The 27,105-nt window shown below is 40.8% G+C and overlaps 1 protein-coding gene across 7 annotated transcripts in view; it reads left to right on the top strand.

The window, feature by feature from the left end:
* Positions 1–27,105, top strand: part of grid2 (glutamate receptor, ionotropic, delta 2) — a 493,088-nt gene that overhangs the window by 279,661 nt on the left and 186,322 nt on the right. For all 7 annotated transcript variants that reach the window (XR_016114686.1, XM_088994116.1, XM_088994120.1 and 4 more), the window contains one exon: positions 26,912–26,965. Coding sequence is in view for 6 of the 7 variants with exons in the window: in XM_088994116.1 (XP_088850242.1) it covers positions 26,912–26,965 (54 nt within the window). In the remaining variant the exon portion in view is untranslated. The remainder of the gene's footprint in view (positions 1–26,911; positions 26,966–27,105) is intronic.

Raw genomic sequence — 27,105 nt, 5'->3', positions numbered from 1 at the left:
TTTTTGTTATTTCTCATTAGACAAGACCTCACTTCAACCCTTTCTAGTTGTTTGTTTTTGCAATTACGACATTACGTCACTTTATGTACGTCACTTCCTCACTTTACATATGTCACTACCTCACTTTACATACGTCACTACCTCACTTTCCATACGACACTACCTCACTTTACATACAGAAATTACATGTATTGTCTGTTGTCAATTGTATGTCTTTTTTAGCCACGTTATAAGTGCCTTGCATGTCTTGCACGCTGGGTCCGAGAGGACATTAATTTCATCTGTGCTGTATGTCATGCATATTAGCATATTTGACAATAAAGCTGACTTTGACTTTGACTTTGAATGTTATAAAAGTGTAAATTAGAAGTAAATAAACACAAAAATGCTTCCGTTGTTAATTTATACATTCAATTAGTATAAAAATGTATTTTGTGTTTTACTTTTTCTTTTTTTAACCTTACAAATTATTGTGAGTTTTTTGTTGAGGTTTTTGTTTTGTGAGCTCATTTGTCACATGGTTATGACTTCATTCTTCGATTCAAATCGATACATGAAAGAGCAACTGAAAGCCATCTACACATATGGCTACAATAGACAAGCAAGCAGAGCCGGAAAAACAACTAAACAGCGACAGGTCAACATTAGCCACCTCATTTGTACAATTTGGAGGCCCCCCACCTTGCAAATTTACCCCGCGCCAAGAGTCTGGCATGTTTGATTAGATTACCCCAGTATTTTTGAGGCCACTAGCAAAGGTTAGCCGTCATTTTGCCTGTGTGATTCACACATGATCCAATAAACACTTCACAAAAGTGAATCCATCAAATGTAAATACTGAAAAATGTGTTCAAAATGATGTGGTACTACTCGAGGACTGCACACTGTGTATTGGAACCCACTTGCAGAGCTAAAATTAGGTTGGGATGGTTTATACCCTCCACTCCAGTCATCAACTACACTGTAGTCAAACTGATTCAAATGAGCAGGTTCAATGTAAGGCTTCCGCAGAGCTTGGTGATTATCTGATTATTTGAATCAGGTGTATTGTAACAGGGAGACTTGGAAATCATACAGGAGGGTGGCCCTCCAGGACCAGGAGTGCCCACCCCTGAAGTACAGGGTTGGGTGTCTGTCAGGATGGAGGCTTTACATTATTACATGTGGTTCCAAATATTAGAGAAGCTCCGATCAATCAGGTGCCTGATCATTATTCGAAAGGCTTATCGATCACTCTTGTCTGTACTTGTTCTAGAAAGTGAGTGACATTTTTTCCCCAACTGTGTCGCTGATAGAAGTGACTTTTATCTAGCCTCAATAAATAAATATAGACATGTTTCTGTCTCTACTCCAATGACAGAAATTGACATGTATACCATGAATTCACATGCAATTTGGTTTGAAAAATAAATGTCACTAAACACAGTCCAGAATGACATCTGTAAGTGCAACCCCAAACTGTACTACACAAACCAAAAGCATTTTTTTATCAACAACACAGAGAAAGACAGCCGGTATTAGTTTGGGTTCATAACAGCATTTCAGTGGATTAGCAGTTAATTCTCAAAAGCCTACGTCATCAGTAGCACCAATGAATCAAGATGCCATTTATTGCCTGACTTGCAAAACTAACTCTCATAACATCACTTTTTTGCGATGCGTTTGGAAAAGCTGCTGTTTGATCACAGCGGGTCTTATCAATAAATGACATCGATTAATTCCAAATTTAATAGTTTCCAGTCAGGTAGAATACGAGAAGAAGCAATTTTGACATGGCCTCCTTTCGCCTGCGCACACAAACCCGCATATCACATTCAATATCCAAAGAAGATATAAATGTTGCCATTTGATATTAACGTCTTAAAATATTTAATGACAACAATGCCATTCCAGGACAACTTCCTCTTCAAATGACAATTTATTTATTTATTTATTTATTTATTTATTTATTTATTTATTTATTTATTTAAACTTGAAGAACCATCAAACATGAGCCCATTCCGTAGATGATACACGTCACATATTAAACATGAAGAAAAAGACTCTGTGTGAGGCATGTTGCATAATACAACGCTTGGTAGCATGGTATTATTTCTTTTTTTTTTTGGGCAGTTAGAGTGATGTTACTTGTACTAGAGAGAAAAAGAGACCGAGTAAGAGAGCGGACGGAGATTACCATTTTTTTAGGAGCTTGTTTTCCTGCAGAATGTGTACATGGATATATAGAATGTGTAAGAAAGAAAATGGTTTTATTATCCTCAAAGTTGCATCATACAGGGTTAAAATATGTTAAGATTACAATTGTACCTCTACATAAAACCGTCTCTTAATCCAAAATGTTCAAGTTACGCAATGTCTCAAGAAATAAAAAATAGGGCCTCTTTTTACAAAATAAATTTCAAGATGTGAAAGGTAAAAAATATAGAATGGCCTGCAACTGGCAGCTCTGAGTTTCCTTAATGTAACATACTCTTAGCTGCTCTTTCATTGGTGGTCCCGAGAATAAACATGGCATATCATTGGCTAATTGGGGCCTCCACCACATCTATCGATGCGGCATTATTGTCATTTGCCCTTCGGGCCATTCCGATAGTTTTATGTAAATGTGAATGACCCAAAACTTAACTAACTTTGCTGCTGTGAAATGTGAAATGTGAAATGTAAATGTCTCCACTGCGACACTAATAAAGGCAAATCCAATCCAATCCAAAAAAGTGTTTACCTATCTGGCGAGCCCTCACTGTGCTGATGTTTGCCATGTACATTTTCGAAGGATTCTTAAACGCCGACAAAATCAAACATCCTTGAATCAATTCTTTACAAAGCGCTCGGCAAAAATCACTTTGGAGAGAGAATGTGAACTAAAGAGGGCAAAAAATGAAGTGGTTAAAATTTAAATGACTTTAGAACACTCTGTACATCACTTTGTAAAATACGCTCAGTAGAAGTCATTTAAAGCCATTTTACAAATTATGGACACACCTTGTCCGGAGACGTCGGTTGTCCTTTAAGAACCATTTATCTCAGATTTTGAAATTAGAACATTTACATGGAAAATGTGTTTCGACTGAAAAAATGTTTCAAGTTAAGATTTTTTTCTAGAACGATTTAATTTTGTAAGCAGCGGTACCATTGTGTATGGACTCATTTCTTTGCCCTTATTTTTTTTAACTGGTGTGGAGTTATATGAGGTTCTTAATGAGGGTGGCTGCCCAAAAAACAATGCAACACATACATATTGGTTTAAATATAGGTCTTTAAGAACAGCTGAAGCTGGAACAAAGCGCTAACATGGAAAGGAAAAAAAATGCCAGAGGCTATGCCCTACGCTTTATCCGCACACAAACAAAACCAGAATAAATTCGGGAATGTAGATCCACGTCAAATGTTCAAAAAATGGCAGTGAATTAGTTAATCTTTGAACAATTACCATTTTCCACTCTGTTCTACTGAACATGAAGTCACTTTCATCCCCTGGGAGGTGTTTGCATCCAAAGACCAGTTTACTTGCAGAGTGAAATGTTATCTCCTGGTAACTGTCGATGGGGTAATAGGGTCAAGTTCTCCGCGTCAGAGTGGCTTCATCCCATGGGGCTCGGTGGGAAACACACGAAGGGATAATTGAGAAGGCGAGAGATAATGATCTGTGTTTCGGGTCAGATGGGTTGAAATCTCATCTTTTACCTTGTTGATGATTCTGTGGCATGCATGCAGTGTTTAATAAGTCATTTATAATTCATTTGTATGTGCTCCTGTCCTCCTTTGTCATGTGTTTCTCTCACGACTGGAAATTGGTTTTCATGTTGAATAGCAACCATGTTATGTATGCGTAGGGGTGTGTTGATATATTTTTGTTTGTATTTAATTTGTTTGTTCATGACTGCGGTTGAGATGGATAACATCTCTCCCACAAACCAGATGCGCTGATGTCAGTTATTGTCAGACTTCAGACAGATTCATTTCCTCTTCACGCATAGTTGCTGTTTATTTTTTTAAATCTGTTTGTTACCCAACTTTTATTTTTCCAAGGCACATCAGGTGCATTCGAAAAATGTTACATCACAGTACAGAGCAAGAATGCCACAAAAAGTATACACACGGGCGCTAGTTAAAAAAATGCATCTTACATTTTTTTTTATTGGTAACCTCTGCTCTGTGGTTTGCTGAAAGACTCACCTTTCCATATTGCTTGTTCTTTTTCGGAAATGCCCTCAAATGTGACATAATGCAAATGAAGCCCTCTTAAAAGGAGTAATCAGTACATTAGGCCCCATGATGCAAATTGAAGTGATTGGGGGTGTACTATTAAAATAATTTTGGGATGGTTGATTACAATAATGCAATCAATGAATTAATCTAAATAATGATTTAGAGGGATTGTTCCATGGTATTGGCATATTCAGGAATGAAATAGGATAATTATTCTGGATCAAAACCACAAAATCACATTTTATTACCTGCACAGCAATTTAGAACACTTTTTTTTCTGTAATTTAAGGTTTAGGAGCATTTATGTTTTTAACTTTTGGAATAGGCAGGTATTAATCTGAGTTGATTAGGTACACTAGGTTTACTTTGTTAGACATAATCGTCCTGATAGCAACTCATGAAGGGTCTAAGACAGTGGCGGACCGTCACGGCCTGCAAAGCCTTCTCTGCTGGCCTGAAAATATCTGAATCACTGACTGTTATATTTTGTCCATTAATTCTTCTTAAATAATTCCGAATTGTCATTCAGCTGGCTTTCATTAAATTCCGCTTGTTGCACTGCTTACAGATGTGTGCTTTCATATTTAAGCATCTAACAAATAATATTTCAGCCATCATTTGTTACCAGGGTCATAATTCTACCTGGACGCCTTCACAATCAGTTCTGCGGGCCGTGTCGCATCAAACGTTTTGATCAAACTGTTGCTCTACCCCAGTGGTTCTTAACCTGGGTTCGATCGAACCATAGGGGTTTGGTGAGTCGGTCTCTGGGGTTCGGTGGATCCTCCACCACAGAGGTCCACCCCTCAGTCTAGTCTGCAGTTAGTAGGCATAGTCATCGGAAGAAGGGTTCGGTGAATGAGCATATGAAACTGATGGGGTTCGGTGCCTCCAACAAGATTAGGCCTTGACCAATGCCTTCATGAAGGCATTGGACTAATGCGTCACAGTTTTCACAAAAAAGCCGCTCGTGACAAGAGCATACAGGCCAGAGCGAGCACACTTTATAGCCAGCTGCTTAAAGGACAACCGACATCACTTTTTTGTTTTTTAACTGACATCAGAAAAACGTTGTATAGCATCTAAAATACCCAAAACACGCAGTATGATATTTTTAGTCAAATGCAAAACACCAATAAAAATGACTTAAAGTGTCCAAAATCTGCAAAAAATTGAGCTGCGAATTGGGCATTTTCAGAAAGTCCCGCCCCCAGTTCGTGACGTCACGCCAAGACGCCTTGCATTGCTTGTGAATCAAAACAATGGCTTCAGATTCGGAGAATATGCTTTCTTGTTACACATCCAGTTATGAATATGATTCAAATAGTTCCGAAGAGGAAAGCATACATGTTTGCCATCCATTAAAGAAGTCCTTCCGTGTCATTTTGAGGCATTTGGACTTCAATGTAACATCCCACAAAAGAGGCAGAAAAATGGCGACCAGCTCCTGTTAGGAATGAATCAGCCCGTTTCCGCAGGGTGATACATTCCTTGCATGGAGCTTGGACTCCCTCTGCTGGCGGCTTTTGGATGTAACACAAGGGTTTCAAAAAAACACTAGAGCAAAATACAATGACGTGATGGAAAGACGCTACAATGCGCCTTTTTTACGATTAGGAGGCGGTCCTTTTCTGACGTCACGTGAGGACTCGTCACCAACTCAAAAACAAGACTTCCTGAATGTTCAGCGCGAGTCTTCAAACGTAAAATATAGCTAATTGCGGTGGAATCTTTTTAAAATACGCCCAGTAGAAGTCATTTGAAGCCATTTTACAAATTATGGACACAACTTGTCCGGAGACGTCGGTTGTCCTTTAAGCAAATGTATTGTGTTGATTTAATAGCAGTTGTGTCAACCCACAATGGCAGAAGGAGGAGAAGGAATTGATTTGGTTGAAGATTTACGGTTCAAGCCATTTTCAAGATGGACTTTTCAAGATAAAATGGGCATCATTAAAAAAGGTCGGTCAGTTATGTTGAACAAGATGGCGCCCCCCTGTGTGGCTGCCTCCACAGCAGCTCTTTCCCTTTCTTGTCTACTTTTTCACTTCTTTACTTTTCCGTTTTTGTTTTGCCTGATCTCGCTCCATAAACCTACGGAGAGGAGATGGGCATCTTTTCTTTTGCTCATCGCCGTTATTTTTTACTTTTTCATCGCTCCTGTGAACGGGGAATCCACGCGCACACGGAATCCCATTGTTTACAGTCGAGACCAGCTACTAGCGTGGCGTGCTAATAGCGGACTAGCGGCCGCCGCACCAGACATCCCCGATGAATTGAAGAGGAAGAAACGAGGATGTCGGGCCGGGAAAGATCGCCGCAAAAGAACGAGGAAATACCGACACGTTCTCCCGTCCGTCATCATGGGGAACGTGAGATCGCTCCCAAATAAAATGGACGAGCTGGCGGCGCTAACGCGACATCAGAGGGAGTACCGGGAAGCCAGCTTGCTACTCGTCACGGAGACATGGCTTTCGGCAATCACTCCGGACGCCCACGCAGAGTTGGAGGGCTTCCAACTCGTACGAGCGGACAGAAATGAAGGCAGCGGTAAGCAGAAAGGAGGGGGGATTGCTGTATTTGTGAATGACAAATGGTGCAATCCTGGGCACATCACGGTGAAGGAAAAACTTTGCACTCTGGACATCGAGCTGCTAGCCGTTAGCCTTCGGCCGCATTACCTGCCACGGGAATTCTCACACGTCATAGCCGTGACGACGTACATTCCCCCTACGGCAAATGGCGGCGCTGCCTCCGATGCCCTCATATCTGTTGTAAACAAGCTGCAAACCCAGTCCCCCAACGCCTTGTTTATCATCTCAGGGGACTTCAATCACATTTCCCTGAAATTCTCCCTCCCAACATTCACACAGTATGTAACTTGTGCCACCAGAGACAATAACATATTGGACCTATTTTATTCAAACGCCAAGGATGCATACAAACCCTCCCCCCTCTCGGAAGAGCAGACCACAATATGGTTTATCTCAAGCCTGTGTACAAACCCCTTGTCCAGAGGCAACCAGCTGTGACCCGCATGATCAAAAGATGGTCCACAGAAGCTGAAGAAGCTCTGCGGGACTGTTTTGATTCAACCAGGTGGGAGCTCTTTACTGAGATTCATGGGGAAGACATTGACTCACTCACCAACACCATCACAGACTACATTAACTTTTGTGAACAAAACACCGTACCCACCAGGACTGTGCGGTGTTTTGCCAACAACAAACCATGGCTTAATCCCGACATAAAAGTCCTCCTGAAGGAGAAGAAAAGGGCTTTTGTGTCGGGCAACAGAGAGGAACTGAAGGCCGTGCAGATCCAACTGAGGAGGAAGATCAGAGAGGGGAAGAAGGCCTACAGGATGAAAATGGAGGAGCAGCTGCAAGCCAGCAATGTCGCTGGTGTCTGGAAGGGCCTGAAAAACATCTCAGGCCACAAAAGCCCAGTGACATTGAACGAAAAAGACAAGGACTGGGCAGATGAACTCAACCGCTTTTTCAATCGGTTTGACAAGACGCCAGCCGCCCCCGGCCCACCGTCAACTTCACCTGTAGCTGCACCTGCACCAACTCTCACTGTGGCCTTACCCTCCCTGCCCCCTCTCACGACCAGCTTTCCACAACCAACATCTGCCCTCCCAACCGTTGCCACACCCTCAGCCGCCACTCTGCCTCCTGGTTCCTGCCTGTCTGTCACAACTGCGCAGGTGAGGAACCAACTGAGGAGGATGAAGGTGAGGAAGGCAGCAGGTCCGGATGACATCAGTTCCCGACTCCTCAAGACCTGCTCCGACCAGCTGTGTGACATTGTCCAGCACTTGTTCAACCTGAGCCTGAAGCTGGGCAGAGTTCCACAGCTGTGGAAAACGTCATGCCTGGTCCCAGTGCCCAAGATTGCCAACCCCAAAGAGCTCAACAGCTACAGACCGGTGGCGCTGACGTCTCACCTGATGAAGACGCTGGAGAGACTCGTCCTCGCCCACCTGCGACCGCTGGCAAGCTCATCGCTGGACCCGCTGCAGTTTGCCTACCAGCCCAGCATCGGTGTGGAGGATGCCATCATCTACCTCCTCCATACGGCGTTGCTGCACCTAGAGAATGCTGGGAGCACGGTGAGGATCACATTCTTCGATTTCTCCAGTGCCTTCAACACCATCCAGCCCAGTCTACTGGGGGACAAGCTGCAGCATGCCGGAGTCGACCATCACCTCACATCCTGGATTACAGACTACCTCACAAACAGGCCACAGTACGTGAGGGTAAAGAACTGTGAGTCGGACAGGCTTCTCTGCAGCACCGGAGCGCCGCAGGGAACAGTCCTGGCTCCATTCCTCTTCACCCTCTACACCTCGGACTTCAACTACAACACCCCAACCTGCCACCTTCAGAAGTTCTCTGACGACTCAGCTATTGTCGGCCTCATTACAGAGGGAGACGATAGGGAGTACAGGGGACTGACAAAGGACTTTGTGGACTGGTGCCAGCAGAATCACCTCCAGATCAACACTGGCAAAACCAAGGAGCTGGTGGTGGATTTCTGCAGGAAACAATCGTCACCTGCACCATTGAACATCCAGGGTTCGGACATTGAGAGGGTGACCTCCTACAAGTACCTGGGTGTTACTCTCAACAATAAACTGGACTGGACAACAAACACGGATGCCCTAATCAAAAAGGGACAGAGTCGCCTCTTCCTCCTCAGGAAACTGAGGTCTTTTGGAGTTCAGGGGTCACTCCTAAAGACTTTCTATGACTCTGTGGTGGCATCAGCCATCCACTATGGCATTGTCTGCTGGTCAGGCAGCATCACCACCCGGGACAGAAAAAGACTGGAGCGCTTTGTCAAGCGGGCCAGTTCTGTCGTGGGCTGCTCGCTGGACTCTCTGGGAGAGGAGGTGGGACTCTCTTGAGGAGGTGGGCAACAGACGGACGCTAGCTAAACTAAAAGCTATGACGGACAGCCCCTCCCACCCCCTCCTGCCCATCCTGACAGCTCTGGGTAGCTCCTTTAGCCAGAGACTATTACACCCGCGCTGCAAGAAGGAGAGGTACCGCCGCTCGTTCCTACCGACTGCTGTCAGGCTTCACAATTCCCAATGATCACATGTGAAAAAAAAAACAAAAAAAAAAAACTGGACACTTGTAAATATGGGTTGTTGCAATATATCTTAATGCATCTCTTGATTCTGCACTATGTACAGTCTTGTTTATAGAACGGTTTTTGCACATCTACATTTGCACAGTATACAGTTGACATTTTTATTTTGTTATGCTTAGAATATCTTGTTTTCTATCCTTTCACTCCCACCCCAACCCCATCCCTCTTCAATTGCTGCTGTGGACTGCAAATTTCCCCATTGCGGGACGAATAAAGGTATTCTGATTCTGATTCTGATTCTGATTATTTCCTGGTACTCTCTAGTGGACTGGTAGTAAATCACAGCACGCTTTTTTTCAGTCTGGATTGATTCAGACGTTGCACTACTGAAGGCCTAGTGATGAAATCCACGGCATGCCACTGGTTAAAGATAAGGATGGGAGTGGAGAGTGGCAAAAAAGTGGCGTGCAATCTTGATCTGGGCTTTCTAACACTTGCAACTACTCACGCATGTAGGGGATACGGGAGTACTAACATGAGTGATATTATTTTATTTCTTGAAAATGTAGACAGACAGAAAATAATTTGATAGGAGTCAGAAAAAAAGATAAAAGAACAACAATAACACCTTAAAAGTATACTGAAACTGTGACTCGGCAGATGAGTCTAATTTTATTTGTGTGGATTGTGGACTCGATTGGCAGATCTATTCTTTCTGGGAAGCAAATAGAAAATAAATAGATCGGATGGGAGAGGACTGAGGGGTACAAATAAACAATGCTTAATTCTCCACCATTTTCTACCAAGCAGTGATAAGTTGTCACAAGGTACTTTTCCGTAGAGCTCCGTTTGTCAACATGCTCTTTCTAGGATGGTTTCCTCTTGATGCTGATCGAGTTAGCCACCCCATGCTCTAAAATGTTCCATGCGTCAAGCTTCGACGGTACCTGTAAGGCGGTAGATAGCGTGAGGCATCTGCGGCGACCCCAGGAGGACAGATCACATTTGTAATGACGAGCCAAAGAGATGCTCCTCTGCACTGACTGCAGCTGCTTAGTCTGCTCTCCGCTAATTCACTATGACGTCAACCCTTCCGACTGTGACACTCATTTGAGCCTTTCTATCTCTGCTTTTACTTACTGCTCAATCTTGATTGAATAATTCATTTTAAACAAACAGTGCATAATCCTTCATGGATTAGATGCACAATGGTGATCTATGTCAATGTATTTTGTTTTTCCGAGAGTGAACCGTCCGTATTGGGTTTCATCATATTACTTCGAACAACGACGCCAGTCCGCAATTTTTTGCTGACGGCATCGTCCAAAGACAAATGCCTCCATTAGTTAGGTAGTAACTTGGGGTACCTTCATTCATCATTTGAACTCATTTGCTAACTGCACCACTAACCGAAACAGCAGCACCAAAGTGCAAAAACAATTTTTGATGTCAAGTGATTAGACTTACAACTTGTAAATGAGTTCCGTGTCTATGCATGGTATTTTGTTTTTGTTCTAAAATGCACTTTCACTCAACTTTTGTTCCTTACAGTATACCTAACTTTGTTTTGTATTATGATGATAGGCTTTAAGGTCACAAACCGTTCAAGTAGATTCTGACTTATGGACACCCTCATCTGAGTTTTGCTTCTTCCCGTATTTGTTGAAGCCGGTCTGCTTCTTCTGCTGTCTGCATTTTTGTGTACTGTATTTTCCGGTGTATAAGCTGCACCCAAAAGCCTTAATTTTTTTCAAACAAATTGGCCCTGCACCTTATGTGCAGTTGTGCCTGATATGTGAAGTAATATCGAGCTGCAACAAGTCTCGCAAAAACTGTCAGCAGCCACCGCCTATGTTCCTCATAAAGTGTTTAATGCTGAGGAAACCAGACACTCCATTCCATCAAGCCATTAACGACCATCAGAAAGGTTAATAAAATGACTGTATTGTACAGTGCAGTTTATCTCTTTAATCATAATACTATAGCACATTTATTATACATAAAATAAAGTATATTGTGTGTAGTTTTAAGTCTTAGGAAATTAGAAAGTAGAAAATTATGTTTTATGGGAACCTGGGAACAGATTATTCTCATTTTAATGGTTTCCTATGGGAAATTAATTTTTGGGATACACAGTTTTCGCCTTACACACTCTGTCTGGGAACCAATTAAGTTTGTAAGCCAAGGTCCCACTGTACAACATTTTTAAGACTTTGAAAGTATCCCCAGTACCGGTTGGGTGCCGACCCTCTTTGGCGTTTGATTGACACCGGTGAAGATGAAGCTGTGCGCAATGTCACAGACAATTGACCTATGGCTGAAGGCTTCATATAGCGCACGTCGCCGCGGTGACTGATGGATAGACTGCATGGCAACTGCAGTAGTCTGTTCACTCCATACCAAAGATTAGCAAAACCCCGTAAGAGAAGGTGATGCTACCGGAAACCACTGCAACGGCGCACATGTAACTTAGACACACGCGTAAGCACGTACGCAATAGCTAACCTTGTGTGCTCGTTCATGATTGTTTTTCCTTACGTTCCATCTATCTTCATCTGTCTTGCCAACTGCCTCCCACACACATCCAGCTAACCTTTGGGGTCATTTTCTTCATGACATTGCCACAGGTGATATCTCTCCTTATCATCCTCTATCATCACTTGGCCGTAGGTTAAATCCCTTTGATGCGACTGTGTTCTCTCACTGCCTCGTGCCGGTGTCAAGTCTTTTCCGTTTTCTGCCTGCCATGCTTGTTGTAAAGACGTTTTATGGCCTGGCAATAAAAGGCCGTAATGGAAAAATGATTGTGTGTTGCTTGGGCTCGTATGAAGTCAATCGGATATCGCATCAAGATGAGTAAACTACTTTACTTGGAATTGCTGGACCATGCTTGAGGATGGATGAAGAGAGAGTAGTGACTGTGAAATTTTACTCGTGCAGTTCTGGATTGATGGCAGTTTTCCAAACCGTGAGCCGGGGCCAAAAGAAAGGTCATCATCGCTCGGGGCAAACAATTTCCTGGGTGTTTATTGTTCTGAATAAATGTCATCTGTGTTCTTCATCATTATGTTCCGTTGTAGTCGGTATATCAAAAGTGTTGTGGTTTGACAAGGCTCATCATACATTCAATTTAACTCATTCACTGCCAGACAGACAAAAATCTGTCCATTCCAGTGCTAGGGTTTTTGTCATTTTCTCTCAAATTCCAGGACCCTCAGAATTTTGAGTGTTAGGGCTAACTAAACTTTCAAATCACAGTTAGAAACTTTAGACTATCTTCTTTCATCAGAAAAGAAGAGTTAATTCCTAAGTTATATGGGTCTGGAGTTATATGAGCTTGAAATGGGGGTGTTTGTACAAAATACAATACGTACATATTGATTTATATAGCGCTTTAACAACAGGAAATGTTAAACATGTCAACATGGGGAAAAAGGGAAATGCTGCCCCCTTGTGGAAGGGAAAACGTTGCCAGAGGTCAGGCCAACGCTTTATCGGCACCCTCCGCAGGAAATACCAAAACCTGAACAAATTCAGGAATGGCGCGCCACGTTATAATTTCAATTCCCAAATAAATTTGGGAATGGCAGTGAATGAATCAATGCTATTTGGGCCATTTTGGAGGTTAGTTTTGTTTTGCGTAATAAACTCAGGAGTTTATTAAAATCAGGCATGGAAAAAAATCTATAGCATACATTGTTTATTTAGCTTGGTAATTTAGCTATTTGTGGTGACGATGTGCAAATAACCTCATTTGACTTTAATTTTGTTCTTCCATCCCTCCACTACATGAGTAAATCAAATTATTTTTTGAACTAAAAAGTAACTTCACGGTCGAAACATATGTTGCTTTCAAAGGGAAGTATATAATGCCATACTACATGTTAGAACTCTGATATATACTAATTTGTTTCGGAAAAGACTCTCCACCTACCAAGAACAACCCAGGCTAAACTGGGCGCCTCAGTGAGAAAATAGTCTGTCTTTCAGTTGAGATGTCTCACTACACACTACATGAGACCAATCGCAATTTAATTATCTTCATTTGTTTATCTCGTCGTTTACATTCAAACCTTAAAATGGGCCCATATGAACGCCTTACTGACTATGATGCTTCACAGAACAAAATGTCATAAACGGTCATAAATGCCAAGTTCAACATAACCAACATATTTACAATGTGTAAATCACAACTTGTTGCGCTAATCGATGCTATGCGGTGACTGAGTCATGAAGTTCGCCATATTTCAAAGTGGAGTTAACGTTGATTGATTGAATTAAGATTTGTATCATGGGATCACCGAATTTGAAGTACCCATGGATTTGTATTCCAGCCCAGGATGAGCGGACGGCATTGCTAATTGCTGTCCTGTCTTTTTAAAACATAATTATTTTGAACACAACTGGGTATTTATTTTTCATATGTTTGGGTCCCAGTAAGAAATTGCTGGCCGTTCTTGTAAAAAAAAAAGGCATCAGCAGGCTATTTGAGTCACCCTCCAGTGTTTACTGGCCCACTCAAGCCACATGATACGTTTCACGGTGCTTGCTATTCACTACAGACCATATCTGTCATGTTGCAGTTATCCCATTTTTTGAACAGAAGCTTTTCTTTTGTAAAGAAGTCAACCACCTACACACACAAAAAAAGAAAAAAAGTTTTGCAAAGCTTTTACGATAGTGACAGCATGTATTGTCGAGTTATCTGACAGCCATGCCCCCCCCCCCCCCAAAAAAAAATGGCTGCCTCGTGTTTACTGCATGTCGCGCCACAAACACTATTCTTCAATTTGATTGAGGTCATACCATTTTTGTCTTTGTTTTTTTGTCATAACTTAATTTTATTAACGAGAATTTTTTCATAAGAAGTCACAATTTTCATTGTTGTTGATTTTAAATGAATATAAGAGGAAATGGCCGTAAGTTGCTTTGAAACGACAAATTATTGCGTGTGAAAATCAAGTGATAGAGTCAAGTGTGACATTATTAGCAGACATACTTGCATTAACTTATTTGCTATCATTCCCGAATTTATTTGGGAATGAAAAATATGACATGGAGCGCCATTGACGAATTTGTTCGGGATTTGTTTTTTCTTCCAGGGGAGTGCTGATAAAGCACTGGTCGAACATCTGGCAATTTTTATCCCACCCACGAGGAGGCGGCAATTGCCTCTTGTACTTGGGAATTAACTCTTTTTTTCGGATGAAAGAAGAGAGTCTAAGGTTTCTTATGCTGCATAGAATGTTTATGTAGTCTTAAAACTCAACATTCTGTGGGTCCTGCAATTTGAGTGAAAATGACAAAAACCCTTGCACTGCAGTGGACACATTTTTGCACATCTAGCAATGAATGAGTTAAACACATTTGTTATTTACACTTTTCAATTAAAAGGAATTTGGCCAAAATGTAGCCAAACCCAATAATGCCAATATTCCAACTTCACAAAGCAATCAAATATGCGCTGCGCAACAGAGCTAACCACATTCGTGACCATCCATCCATCCATCCATTTTCCGTCCCGCTTATTCCTCATTAGGATCGCGGCGGGTGCTGGAGCCTCTCTCAGCTCTCTTCGGGCACGAGGCGGGGGCCACACTTAACTGTATATCTGAAAAAAACTCAATGAATGATTTAACTTTTGTCATGCAGTCCGCCGTCATTATAGTTACATAATACCAATCAAGACACTACCATATATTTGTCTAGCGATTGATTGTTCATTTCTAAATGTCTTATTTACTCAACAGCAAATATGAGGAGCCCAGAGTACAATCAATGTCAGCTGTGGATTGCAATTTGTCAAGTACAAATGTTCTATCAAGTCAGGCTATTTGAATCTAAGCCTCCTCATTTGGATTTTACTTTGAGGTTCATTGAAGACTCTAACGTGTCTTATTGGTGTGTGTAGTACAGTGGCAGGCCATGGATTTCATCACTCGGCCTTCAGTAGTGCTACGTCTCAATCAATACAGACTGAAAAGAGTCTAGAGCAGCCATGGGCAAACTACGGCCCGCGGGCCACATACGGCCCGTTAGGCTTTTCAATCCGGCCCGCCGAACTTGCCCAAATTATAGTACAAACAGTGTCTAAAACTCATGACAAAAAGCTAGCGAACAACAGGGCAGATAACTGAAAAGTTGCCTGCCCCATTTTTCCCAACTTGAAGCAAAATGAGACCAATCCCATTAAGAAACATTGTCACAAAGTATAAAGTTTTTTTTAAATCAAGAATGCACCAACTACAAATGCTACCTTGCTTAATTTACGGCAAATGCGCATGGCTGTAAATTTTGCTACAGTAGTCGATTGACATTGTGGTGCACAATGCAACGTTTGCATTGATTCCTACGAGCCACTAAGCCCCTTTCATAAGTCTCACGTACACTTTACAGTCACGGTTTAATGTAAATTTACGTTTTGTAGCGTCACATATGTTGTTAGCTTCTTTTGAATCTTTCTTCTAGTTTGAGGTTCTGTGCATCTATTTTGGAAAATGACATGCAATTGCACGACTTTGTAACGCTTGCGAAAGTCCGGAAGAAAGAAGCAGGCTTCTGATTGGCTGCCGAGCCGAGTATGCAAATTTCAACTGCAGGTAGTCTATGTTTGTGTGCTCGGCGACGGTACACGTGTTTTGTTAGCGCGTGAAGGCGAGAGCGTCAGTGAGGAGTTTGTTGAGCGCGCGGTCAGGACAAACCATCTATGATTTGGCGGAATTTAACACAAGTAGGTATTATTGAGCTTGAATATTTCGTTGTGTAATAATATGTTTTGAATGTTGAAAGTGATTCCATTTTTCAATAAATGTTGATTTCTTTGCCCCTTCGATGGAAACTTAAAAACAGACTCAATCTTGATAAATCACAGTGCATATGTTATTTTAATCTATTTCCATTTCCTCCTCCAAGTATCTGCGAAATAGTTTGTAAATGCCATATCTTGCATATTCCTTGAGACAAATTTATTAACTGATCAGGGATATTTTTCACATTTGAAAGACAGTTAATAAATTGGGTTGTAGTGTTTTTACTGTGCTATGAGGTTTGTACATACTACATTTAAAGGACAACCGGCACCATTTTTTGTTTTTGTTTCCCACTGACATCAGAAAAACGTTTTATAGCATCTAAAATACCCAAATCAGGCAGGCTGATATTTTTAGTTAAATGAAAAACACCAATAAAAATGACTTCAAAATGAATCCGGAAATGGCCAGTTTCAGAAGGTTGCTCGAGAATCAAAACAATGGCTTCAGATTCGGAGAAGATGTTTTCTTGTTCTTGTTCTTCTGAAGAGGAAAGCATAAATGTTTGCAATTGATTCTAGGAGTCCTCCCATATCAATTCGAGCCGTCAATGACAGCAATGTAGCACCCAGAAAAAGCAGAAGATTGCGCCCAAGCTCCGTTGGAAATGGGCTGATTTGTCAGCTGGGAATTTGTGTCAGCGAATATCAAATAGTTGTCTTGGTGCAACACACAACGATTCACCATGGCGTTATTTATGTGTTTTCCTTCTAATTTCGCCATCAACACGGATTAACACGAAGTTTTCAGACTAAACAAAGTACCCAAAATGCATTGTATGTCGCTTTCTCGGTCAGGGCGGTCCAAACGTGACGTCACATGGGGATCGTCATCAACTCGAAAACAAGACTTCATATATTCAGCGCAAGTCTTAAAACGTAAACTATAGCTATATGCTGTGGAATCTTTGTAAAATACGCTCAGTCGAAGTCATTTGAAGTGATTTTATAAATTATGGACATAACTTGTTCGGAGTATTTCCGGCCCAAACACTCCCTCCAAATGCTCCTGGCCCGGCCCCTCTGTCAAATTTTAGAACCCAATGCGGCCCGCGAGTCAAAAAGTTTGCCCACCCCTGGTCTAGAGAGTACCATTAGCCAGGAAATATTTGACCGATCTTTTAATGATGTCCTTTTTTTCTTGAAAAGTTCCTCTTGAAAATGGCTTGAACAATAAATCTCTAACCAAATCCATTTATTCTGGTCCTTCAGCCATTGTCGGTTGAACAAATCAACGATTAAATCAAACACAAAAATGTATTTACTTATGCAGCTCTCTACAGATACAGCGTGCTAGCTCTGGCCTGTATACTCTTGTCACTAGCGGCTTGTGATACTATGACTATGACTTGTGAAAACTGACGTTGACAAGCGCGTTCAAGAAGGCATTGGTACCTTTTGGTGCCAACTCCAAATCTGATTGGTTAGAGCAACATTTTGACGGACACACTTGATGCGACATGGCGACATGGAACTGATTTTTAAGGTGTCCAGGTAGATTTCTCACCTTTGTAACAAATTATGGCTGAAATGTGATTGGTTAAATCAGGGGTCGGAACCTTTTTGACTAAGAGAGCCATAAAAGTAAAATATTTAGAAATGTTTTTCAGCGAGAGCCACACACACGCACACGCGCACATACAAACGCTCGCGTGCACGCGCGCACACACGCGCGGCCACTTTTCAACAAAATGTCAGAATGTATTATTTTAAATAACTGTGATAGTACTCACCGTTAACATGAATGGTTTTCCGTTCCTCGTGATTGGTAAAAATCCAGCGGAACGATCGGAATGAAAGTCAACATGCCGGCTCCATACGCGAAGTTACTGCTAGCTAGCCTGCACACGGCTCATAAGCTTCCACACTTGCTATCTGCAATATCTTCTTGCAGAAGTATATTTATGCTAACGTTAACATGGGGCTTGTTAAAATGTCACTGACATTCGACAGTTTCATCAATGGTATTGTTTCATTGCAAATTAGAATCAGAACCTTTTCTCTCCTCAAAGGCAAATGCTCCGGTGCATTCAAGCTGAAGTGCACTCGTTGGGCTCATTTAAAGGGGCGTTTACCTGTTTTAACATGACGGCCAGTATCATCCAATCAAAAAGGCGCTTTCGGCCAACCTAGGTCAGTGTCATCCAATTAAAATTGTGCTTTCCGCCAACTGCAGCCCCAACAGGAAATTAACGGCGAAAAAAACGAGAATATGTATTTGGTTATATATATATATATATATATATATATATATATATATATATTTAAAAGGACTAACGTGAAACAAAAACAGCCTAAATCAAACCCTACATTGGTATGCATTTGGTAAAAAAATGCTGAATGCCTTTTTTCGTCACAATATTATTATCACAGCTCTGTATGGGGGCTAAATCTTTTGTGTGCACATTTAGTGATTTTTTTAATGTACATCATCACCACACTCCATTAGTTCAATTCACTTCAATGCATTTTGATGATAATGTAGGGCATCACTCTGTACAATATTGTACCACCGATAAGCTCCTTCCCCCTGAGACGAGAGTGCCTGTACCTCTTTTGATGATGTCCCCTTTTGACAACAGGATTGAACGTAAATTAGATGGATTTATGGATATTTCAGAAAACTGTAAAGTGTACTTGAGAGTTTTGAAAGGCGTTGATAAATGAAATGTATTATTATTATTATTATTATTATTATTATTATTATTATTAATATTATTATTATTATTAAAACATGTTTAAGGGCTGTGCACAGATAGTTGTGTCTCTCGAGTGCCTGCATTCCCATCATATTTGAAATCAAATGACCATGTCATTTTTTTTAATGGAAATCTGTCTCTGAATGAGTTACCATACATTTACAGTACTTCCTACTGTTATGTAACAATTGTTCTAATTTACATAGAAAACATCTCCACCACACACACAGTTCCTCAGCACATGACGTGACGACAATACTGGATGAAAATCCAGAGCCACTTTCAACAGACAGAGGCACTGTCGTGCACAAACATCACATTCTCCCCATGTGCAAAACACCAACGATGACGTCAAGTAAAAAAGTTAAGCAGAGCTAGGTGACGTTTTGCGCACATTGACATGAGCCAGTCAGCACCCTGCCCCTTGCATCGGTGTCAAAGTCAAGGCGCGGGGGCCAAATCTGGCCCACAACCTCATTTTATTCGGCCCGCAAAAGCAAATCAAGCATGTCAAGTGCCATAATGCTTGCTAAAGTCCAATGAACCAAAATTTCTAATTGTCATATATAAACCACAATAACAGTCATAATTTTTACTACAGATTTTACAACTAGCTATTCATTAATTTGTTGTGCGCTCTATATGTAATATGTGGGGGAGATGAAACATTCCAATGGTTTCCCCACATTCATAATGGCCCTCAAGAGGAAACCATAACTACAATGTGGCAAGTGGCAAAAAATGAGTTTGACACCCCTGCTTTAGTCAATTCATCCCACAGTCTCATCTATGAACTGCTGCCTCTACACCTTAAAAAACATTTAGTATATTGTTCAGTGCTCTATTCTTCCCACAGTTCGACTTTCAATAAGTAGCCAAGATGTTTCAAGTTGTCACAGCAGCGTTGAATTCACCTTTGTCCCAGCCATGTACAGAGCCTAATCAGGCCTGAAACACGAGCGTGAGACAGGGCAAGCTCATTGAATTAATTGAAACAAACAAAAAAAAAGTGAAAACATAATTGTGCCATATTCCCTGATCCTTGAAGTGTTTTGATGAAAGCACAGTTCTAACCTGTTATTATAGCAGCTGGGGACTGTCTTAAATTGTGAAATGAATTGTGAAAGCGAAGCAGAATGTGCCTCCTATCAACAATGAAAACACACTGCCATATGATTGTTTGAATATTTCTGACAGCAGGTGGCTGCGTGTAATGTCGCCTATATTCTGACAAATGCATGTTATTTTTCCATCCATGGAGTTGAACATAATTAGTATTTTTGTTGCGTCAAAACAATCAAATATTTCCCGTAATGCACGTTTGTTTGCTTGTCGCATCATTAATTGTCCATAAGTGTAGTGCCTTGCATTTCAAATACTCAAATGTGTTGTTGCACCATGGTGATGGATCCTGTATTTGAAACAATAGCATGCTTAAAGTCTAAATAGGATCTCTACCAGATTTGTGTGTATTATTGTGACCATTTTTTAAGAATATGTGCAGTTCAACATTCTTCACAACCATTCTTAGCCCCCCCACAAAAAAAAAATTAAAAATCAACCATGCATGATGATGTATCTACACTCAAGTATTTCATCTGTGAATCAGCCATTTCCTTGTCTTGTTATACATGGAATTGAGGTAGGCCTGGTTATCATGTGTATTCATAGTTTCACATTCTAAGACCAAGATAACATCCAACAATTGACACACAAAAATGAATCAAAAGAATATTCAGTGAGTGGAAGTGGCCACCAAGTGTCATGTACTTACATTAGTTAGGTTGCGTGCAATAGAGAAAATAGAACAAGATACAAAAGAATTGAAGTGGAAATAAAAAAATGAAAGTTTTGCCATTCACCTCCTTGTTAGAAAGCAGCGAATTGTGCAGAATTACGGCGCAGTTAACCATTGGACAAGTTACTTCATCAGTTAAAAGAAATTCAATTTAAGATCACCTGTATTCCATTTTAGAAATATCCGTTTTCATCTGGAATGTGCATTTTGTGATATAATTTGTGAGTAGATCTAATAAAAGTAAAATAAAAGTAAACTACTCCTTCTTTGATAATGCCTCACTGACTGAATAGGAGTTCAATTTGTGGGCACATTTTTAAGTTACAACCTTAGATTTATTTATTCTTAATGGACAGTCTGAGCTATTAAAAAAAATTACCTGCCGTATATGATCAAAATCAAAATAAAATAAAAGTACTCATGCTTTAATTGTGCTTGACAGAAGCATAATAGTAATATTTGTTCAACCATTAAAATTTCATCATCAAAGAGAGTAATAAATTTCCATAATAAAAATAAATACAATAAATCTTAATTTATGTATGATGAGGTTACAGCTCTATCTGAGTTTCATGATGCCGGCAAATTGGAATCTTAAGATTATTTTCAGGATAATGGATCTCAATGGGAAATTGCTTTCCAAGGTCAACCAAATCGGAAGTGGATCAGCAGCGAGAGCGCTTAATGAGTTGAATGTCAAAAAAATGCATCCCACATTTTGTTGTGCGTTCATCTCGCGCTTGTGTTTGTGTGCAAAAGTGGGAAGCATTGATATGGAGATAATGGAAGGCTTGGCCTGCGGGCTAATTGCAATATTTGATCACAAATAGAGCATTGCATTAAATTACAATTAATCTTGTTTTCAATTTGCAGTACATTAAGAAAAGCCATGCCGAATCTTCCTTCGAAAACAGCCGCTGCAGCATTTGCAGCATTTGCTTGTCTTCCTCTACAAGCAGACACAAAAGCTTCAGACGATGATTATGAACCCTTACGTGCAATAATAAAATGTTGACTGTACTAACCGATGTTCCTTAAAGGGTTCAGTCTGTGTGTTTTGTTCACTGGATTGGATGGATTGCATTGGATTGGATTGGATTAACCATTATTTGTCTCGCAGTGTAGAAATTTACATTTCACAGCAGCAATGTGATGAAAGTAAGAGGAAAGAAAGGAAATGAAGAGGTAGAAAAAGATAAAAATAGGTCCTGCTGTAAAGGCAGACACTCTCACGGTGCCATCTTGATGTCAAAACAACAACAAAATAAAAACTAAATAACAAATTATGTGACACAACACAAAAAAACAGCCATTCAATCTTAAGCACTTTCTGTACCCTCTTTGTTCTGTACCCTCTTGAAGAAGCAAATGGCATGGTGAAATATGCACGTCTGCTGCAAGCTAAATATTGAAAGACAAACTGTAGCATCCACTGACTAAAAGAGAGTATCTCACATCTCCTGCCCCACGTAAATCCGCTTCAATTCCAGGCCGTGACAGTTCCACATACGCATCGGCGATCTGTGCTGGCGCTCCTTCATTGTTATCGGGGGTTCCTCACACCAAGCATCCATCCAGCTGCAGACTGTCCAACAGCACTGACCTTTCCGTTGACCAAAGCGAGGCTGTGAAAATGCTTCCCATTATGATGCAAAAAAAGCACAATTGCCCCATTGTTGTCCAGCGATCACAGCGAAATGGCAGTTACATTCCTCCCAATCAAATATAGTGCTGGCTGCCGAAAAGGCGCAACTGCTTTCCACATTCTCCTCCTTGATAAATGTTGTGGACAAAAATGCTGAAAAACAATCCGTATCCGTTACATATGACACACAACAACTCAAAGAAAAAAAAAAAAAAAAAACAAAACAGACAAAGCTCGTGAGAGCATTTGCTGACGGCTGCCTACCCGGGCGCCATCTTGTATTTCCTTTTTTTCACTGTCATTGATTTGGAACAAGAAAGCACATGATGCAGCTCTAGATATGGTTATATTGTCGATTCAAGCTTCTTTGTCGGTGTAGTTGCTATGCTTTTATATAGAATAGAAATTTGGCACAAAAGAAAAAGAAAGGTAGGTCAGCGTCAGCTCAAGGCAAGGAAAATGAGGCTACCGTTGCACAATTCAACTTTACACTTCCATTCCGTGTCAGTGCTGCTTATACAGAACAGTGTCACCGCGACATTGTGGAAAATTTATATTTTGTATAGGAAATGGGAAAAGGGACTTTGGATACTATTTGCACGTCTAAGGGGTGAAAATTGCCAGCTGAAATTTGCACTACCTTTCTGTGCCGGTGCTGAAGATTTTGGGGTTGATTTAGTCACCCCCGTTCTATCCTTTTATACAAACAGTGATGCATAAAAGAGGCAGGGGACAAGTACCTCCTGATCTTACAAGTTCCATCGATAGCATAAAATTGATGGTGGTACTTTGCACTTGTTACAGCTGTGATACTACCTCACAAGTTGAACTTCCTCCCTCTCACTTGCCACTTACTTCCATACAAAAAAGACACCTATTTACAAGTTCCGTGATGGAAGTTTCTCGAGTATGAATAACAAAGTGGACTTCCTTTAGATTCTTTGATATTCGGTCTGTGCACTTTGTACAAAAACAGCAACACGGGGAAGAGAAGGTGGAGAAATGACAGTAATTATTTCACAAGCAATGTCAAAAGGCGCTTCTGAAAGTATCTTGGAAGCTAGACATTTCCAACCTGGAAATGATACCCTCAGTCCATAGTTGTCTTTACACACAAGGATCAGCAAATATTAACGTTTTCAAGCCGTAGCAAATAGTGAGCCTTGAATTGCAAGGCAGGAGACAGAGAGGAAGACCAAAGAGGAGATTTATGGATGTTGTGAAAGAGGATATGAAGGTAGCTGGTGTGAGAGAAAAGGGTGCACATAACAGGGTTAGATGGAGGACACTGATTCGCTGTGGCGACCCCTGAAAGGAAAAGAGAAGAAAAGAAGACAAGCCGTAGTAAATGGACCTCTGATCCGACCGCAGAAGGTGAAAACGTGGTTGGTGTACTTCTTACCTCCACCATCTTCACATAATCATGGCAAAAGTGTTGGTTTTTAGTTAGCACTGAAAAAGGGCAAGATAGTTTGGTTCTGCAGTCCACAGGACTGAAGTGCCCTGCAGTCCGTCAAGTTGCCCGTGAGTGGGAGTCGTTGAGATTATCTATAACGGAAAACAGCTTGTTCCTCCTCCTCCTCTCCACAACCGAATCAAAGATGCCTGGCGTGTTTACAGCTTGGATGCACCTCCCGCCAGGAGAGCAGCATGTACTGGGAACTACACACTGGTGGTGCTCCTACTGAAGAAATTCAACTTCTTCCTCTTTTAGGATGCCTGTTTGGCCCAGAGGCCTTGGGCCTCACAGTTGCAGTCGCCAGGAATGTGTGGCTCGTTGTGTATCCTCTGTGGTCCAAGCCCTGTTGCGCTGATCTTTCCTCTGTAGTCCATCGTCATCCCCTGCATGCTTTATTGTTATCCTCCTCCTGCAGTGGAGGATGAGGGATATTAAATGCACCGGGGAATTTATCGAAAAGTCATTCTACCATGGCTACCTATTTCATCCATATGCAAAAAAGCATTGCTACAGCAGCGCGTATTATGCATGGATGGCGGCGAGATGAGTTAGTCTGGAACGAAGCAGGACCTGTTTTTTTCCTGTTGGACACAAGCAAGATTGAAAAAGTTTCACAGTTTTTCCAAGATGGTGCTGAAGATGATTCCTTTATGACGCACACTCATACCAGAGATTGCACTACTTAGACAGAATGAATAGCTTGAAGGGTTCTGGTTGTATACAGAGAACCCTCGTCGATTCGCAAAATCACCTATTTGCATTATTTTATGTGGAGAGCCCATCCTTTAGCTATTGAGGGGGGGGGGATCAGCTATTGGCAGTTTTTATGCTCAAAAAAGCATCGATGCCATGAAACTTTTTAATAGTGTCACATGAATATGTTAGTGTTAAATCTTGACTGCGAGATTCACTTTTTCGGGTTTCAGGTCAAAGCTAAATTTAGGATACCTTGTGAGTGCAGTACAGAGACTCTGCTACATATGCATGCACATAAGCCCAGTGCATTTATCCCAATTAAATCATGTATATACTTTTTTTTGAAGGATAATGAAAGATGATTTTGAAGTGGTGCACCCCCAATGAATGGATTTTTTTTGTGGAGTTGTACTTTTTTTGTGGATTTTTAAACTTTTTCCATATATAAGGCGCACTGGACTATAAGACACCTTCAATGAATGAAAAAAGTTTTCCAAATATGATGTATACATATATAAAAGTTTTCCAAATATAAGGCACACTAATTATACGGTGCTATGGTAGAGGATGGGGTTAAGCACCACTTCTTCTACAGGGGAAATTGTAGTCGGTGACTGCTGACAGTCGTTGCGAGCCCTCTGGTGGATCAATATTACTTCACGTGAAAGTGCACCTGCATATAAGGCGCAGGGTCATTTTTTGAAGAAAATCAAGGCTTTTGGGTGCGCCTTATACACCGGAAAATACATTATCCTACAAAATGTCCTTGGTTAAGTTATTTATGAACACTAGGCAAAATCTACGTCTGAAGGAGAACATGAAATAAAGTGGTAAAAAAAACAACAATGACACAGTTAAAATTAAAATGACAATCATGTGTATTCTTTATTCTATGTTGTTTACATTGCTCAACTCTCATTTGTTTTACAATCATCTAACTGTTACATTTTCTTTTTATATATTTTGGTGCTTTTTTATACTTTCAAAAACAATTATGTCAGATTTTTTGTTGTTGTTGCTGGAACTGATTAGACCATCTACATACAAAATGCGTATCAACATACACAAATTTTCTAACTTACAAATTTCTTCCAAAAACAATTAATTTTGTAAGTAGAGTTGCCACTGTACTGCTTGAGTATGGAATATGAAAAAAGTGTACTGAGGGCTCAGCAATAATGCAGCATCTTTGCTTGTTTAGCAATGGCACACATTTGTATCCATAACTGAAGAGCTTTAGCCCCGGAGGAGTCATGGGTGGTGTTATAAGAGTGCGTCCTGTCTCTCATTAGCTGCAAACATCTGTCCAGGCGGCTGCCACTGGGAGGTTGTAATGGAATAAACTGGAAACGCTTGCACTGGTGCACACCCACACACCAGCAAACACAACATCACATACAGGAGTTGTTTTTTTACGACACCCTGCATACATTTTTTCACATAATAACCATTTTTGCAAGCGCAGAAATTGACATCAAAGCTGTTTATTGTGGAATGAAAGCATCAGATACAAGCGCAGTTGTCTTCAAAATCACATTTTATGGTCTACTAGTGAATGAGTGGAAACATACTGCATGGCCCATAAAGAAAAATTAAGATGAAGATCTTGCATTTAATTGTAAGTCATCACTCTCCGTCCAGTCTCGTTCTTTCCATCCGAGGACAGAATGCTTTATGGCTACCGTCAGTGTTACGATGATGAAGTTTTATGGAGACGCTGTGGGAGATTAAAGCGCTATTAGCCACACACCGTCACCCTCTCCAGCTGTTGCTTTTTGTTTACGGCCGAAAAAAGTGTTTTATGATATACAGGCGACAAAGCAATTATAGCGAATGATAAACGAGAGGATATGCTGAGTGTGGGAGGTTGATGGCACAAGGGGGCACACGATTACAATATAAGTAAATATGAATAGGAACGGTATTTAAAGGTTTTCACTGATCAGGAGAAATTGTACTTTCCTTTTGTACAAGTGTCACCGAAACACGTTTCATGGTAACTGAACCTCACACTAAGACTCACACTTAGTACAGAAGTATAAGTATACTAGTGTATATAGTACAAACAGTCCCAGCCACAACACATTTGACGTGAATCTGGCTTTCATGAATAAGTTCACTGACCGGAGATACATTTTTTCCCAAAAAATGTTTACAATTCGCCATTAAAGTAGAGTAACAAAGTAAAATTAACCTGTGCTTATTCAAATTTAGACATTTGTGAATTTGTATTTTTTTTTTCTTAGCATATCTTCTGTTATTTGAACATACAATAAACTCACCTATTTGCTGTTTAGTCTTCAGCACCAAAGCCCACATTTTCCCCCCATAAATTGTGCGATCAACCATCTGCACTAACAAGTCTTGAAAAAAAATAACTTGACAGTATTTGTCCTTAATTTCCATTACTACGCAATGATGAACGATGCAGCTTCCGAGATACAATTTCCCATCGCACGTGTTTTAAATGCAAATGTTGTATTTTCTTGTGTTTCAGGTTGTCGAGACAAACTTGGTGGCCTTTGACTGTCACTGGATCCTCATAAATGAGGTGAGTTGTTGAGGAAATACAAAATTGAACCATTTATGAGTACAACTCCCAGTCCTGTCTTTTTTCTCAAATGCAATCGTATCATTTTAGCGTTACAACACTCCATTCTCTCTCAATTTTGAGTCAAGGTTCCAAGACAT

This window comes from Hippocampus bargibanti, linkage group LG04 (assembly GCF_051943395.1).
Source record: "Hippocampus bargibanti isolate YZ-2025 linkage group LG04, ASM5194339v1, whole genome shotgun sequence".
NCBI classification, from domain to species: domain Eukaryota; kingdom Metazoa; phylum Chordata; class Actinopteri; order Syngnathiformes; family Syngnathidae; genus Hippocampus; species Hippocampus bargibanti.
This window is presented reverse-complemented; position numbering and strand designations above follow the sequence as displayed.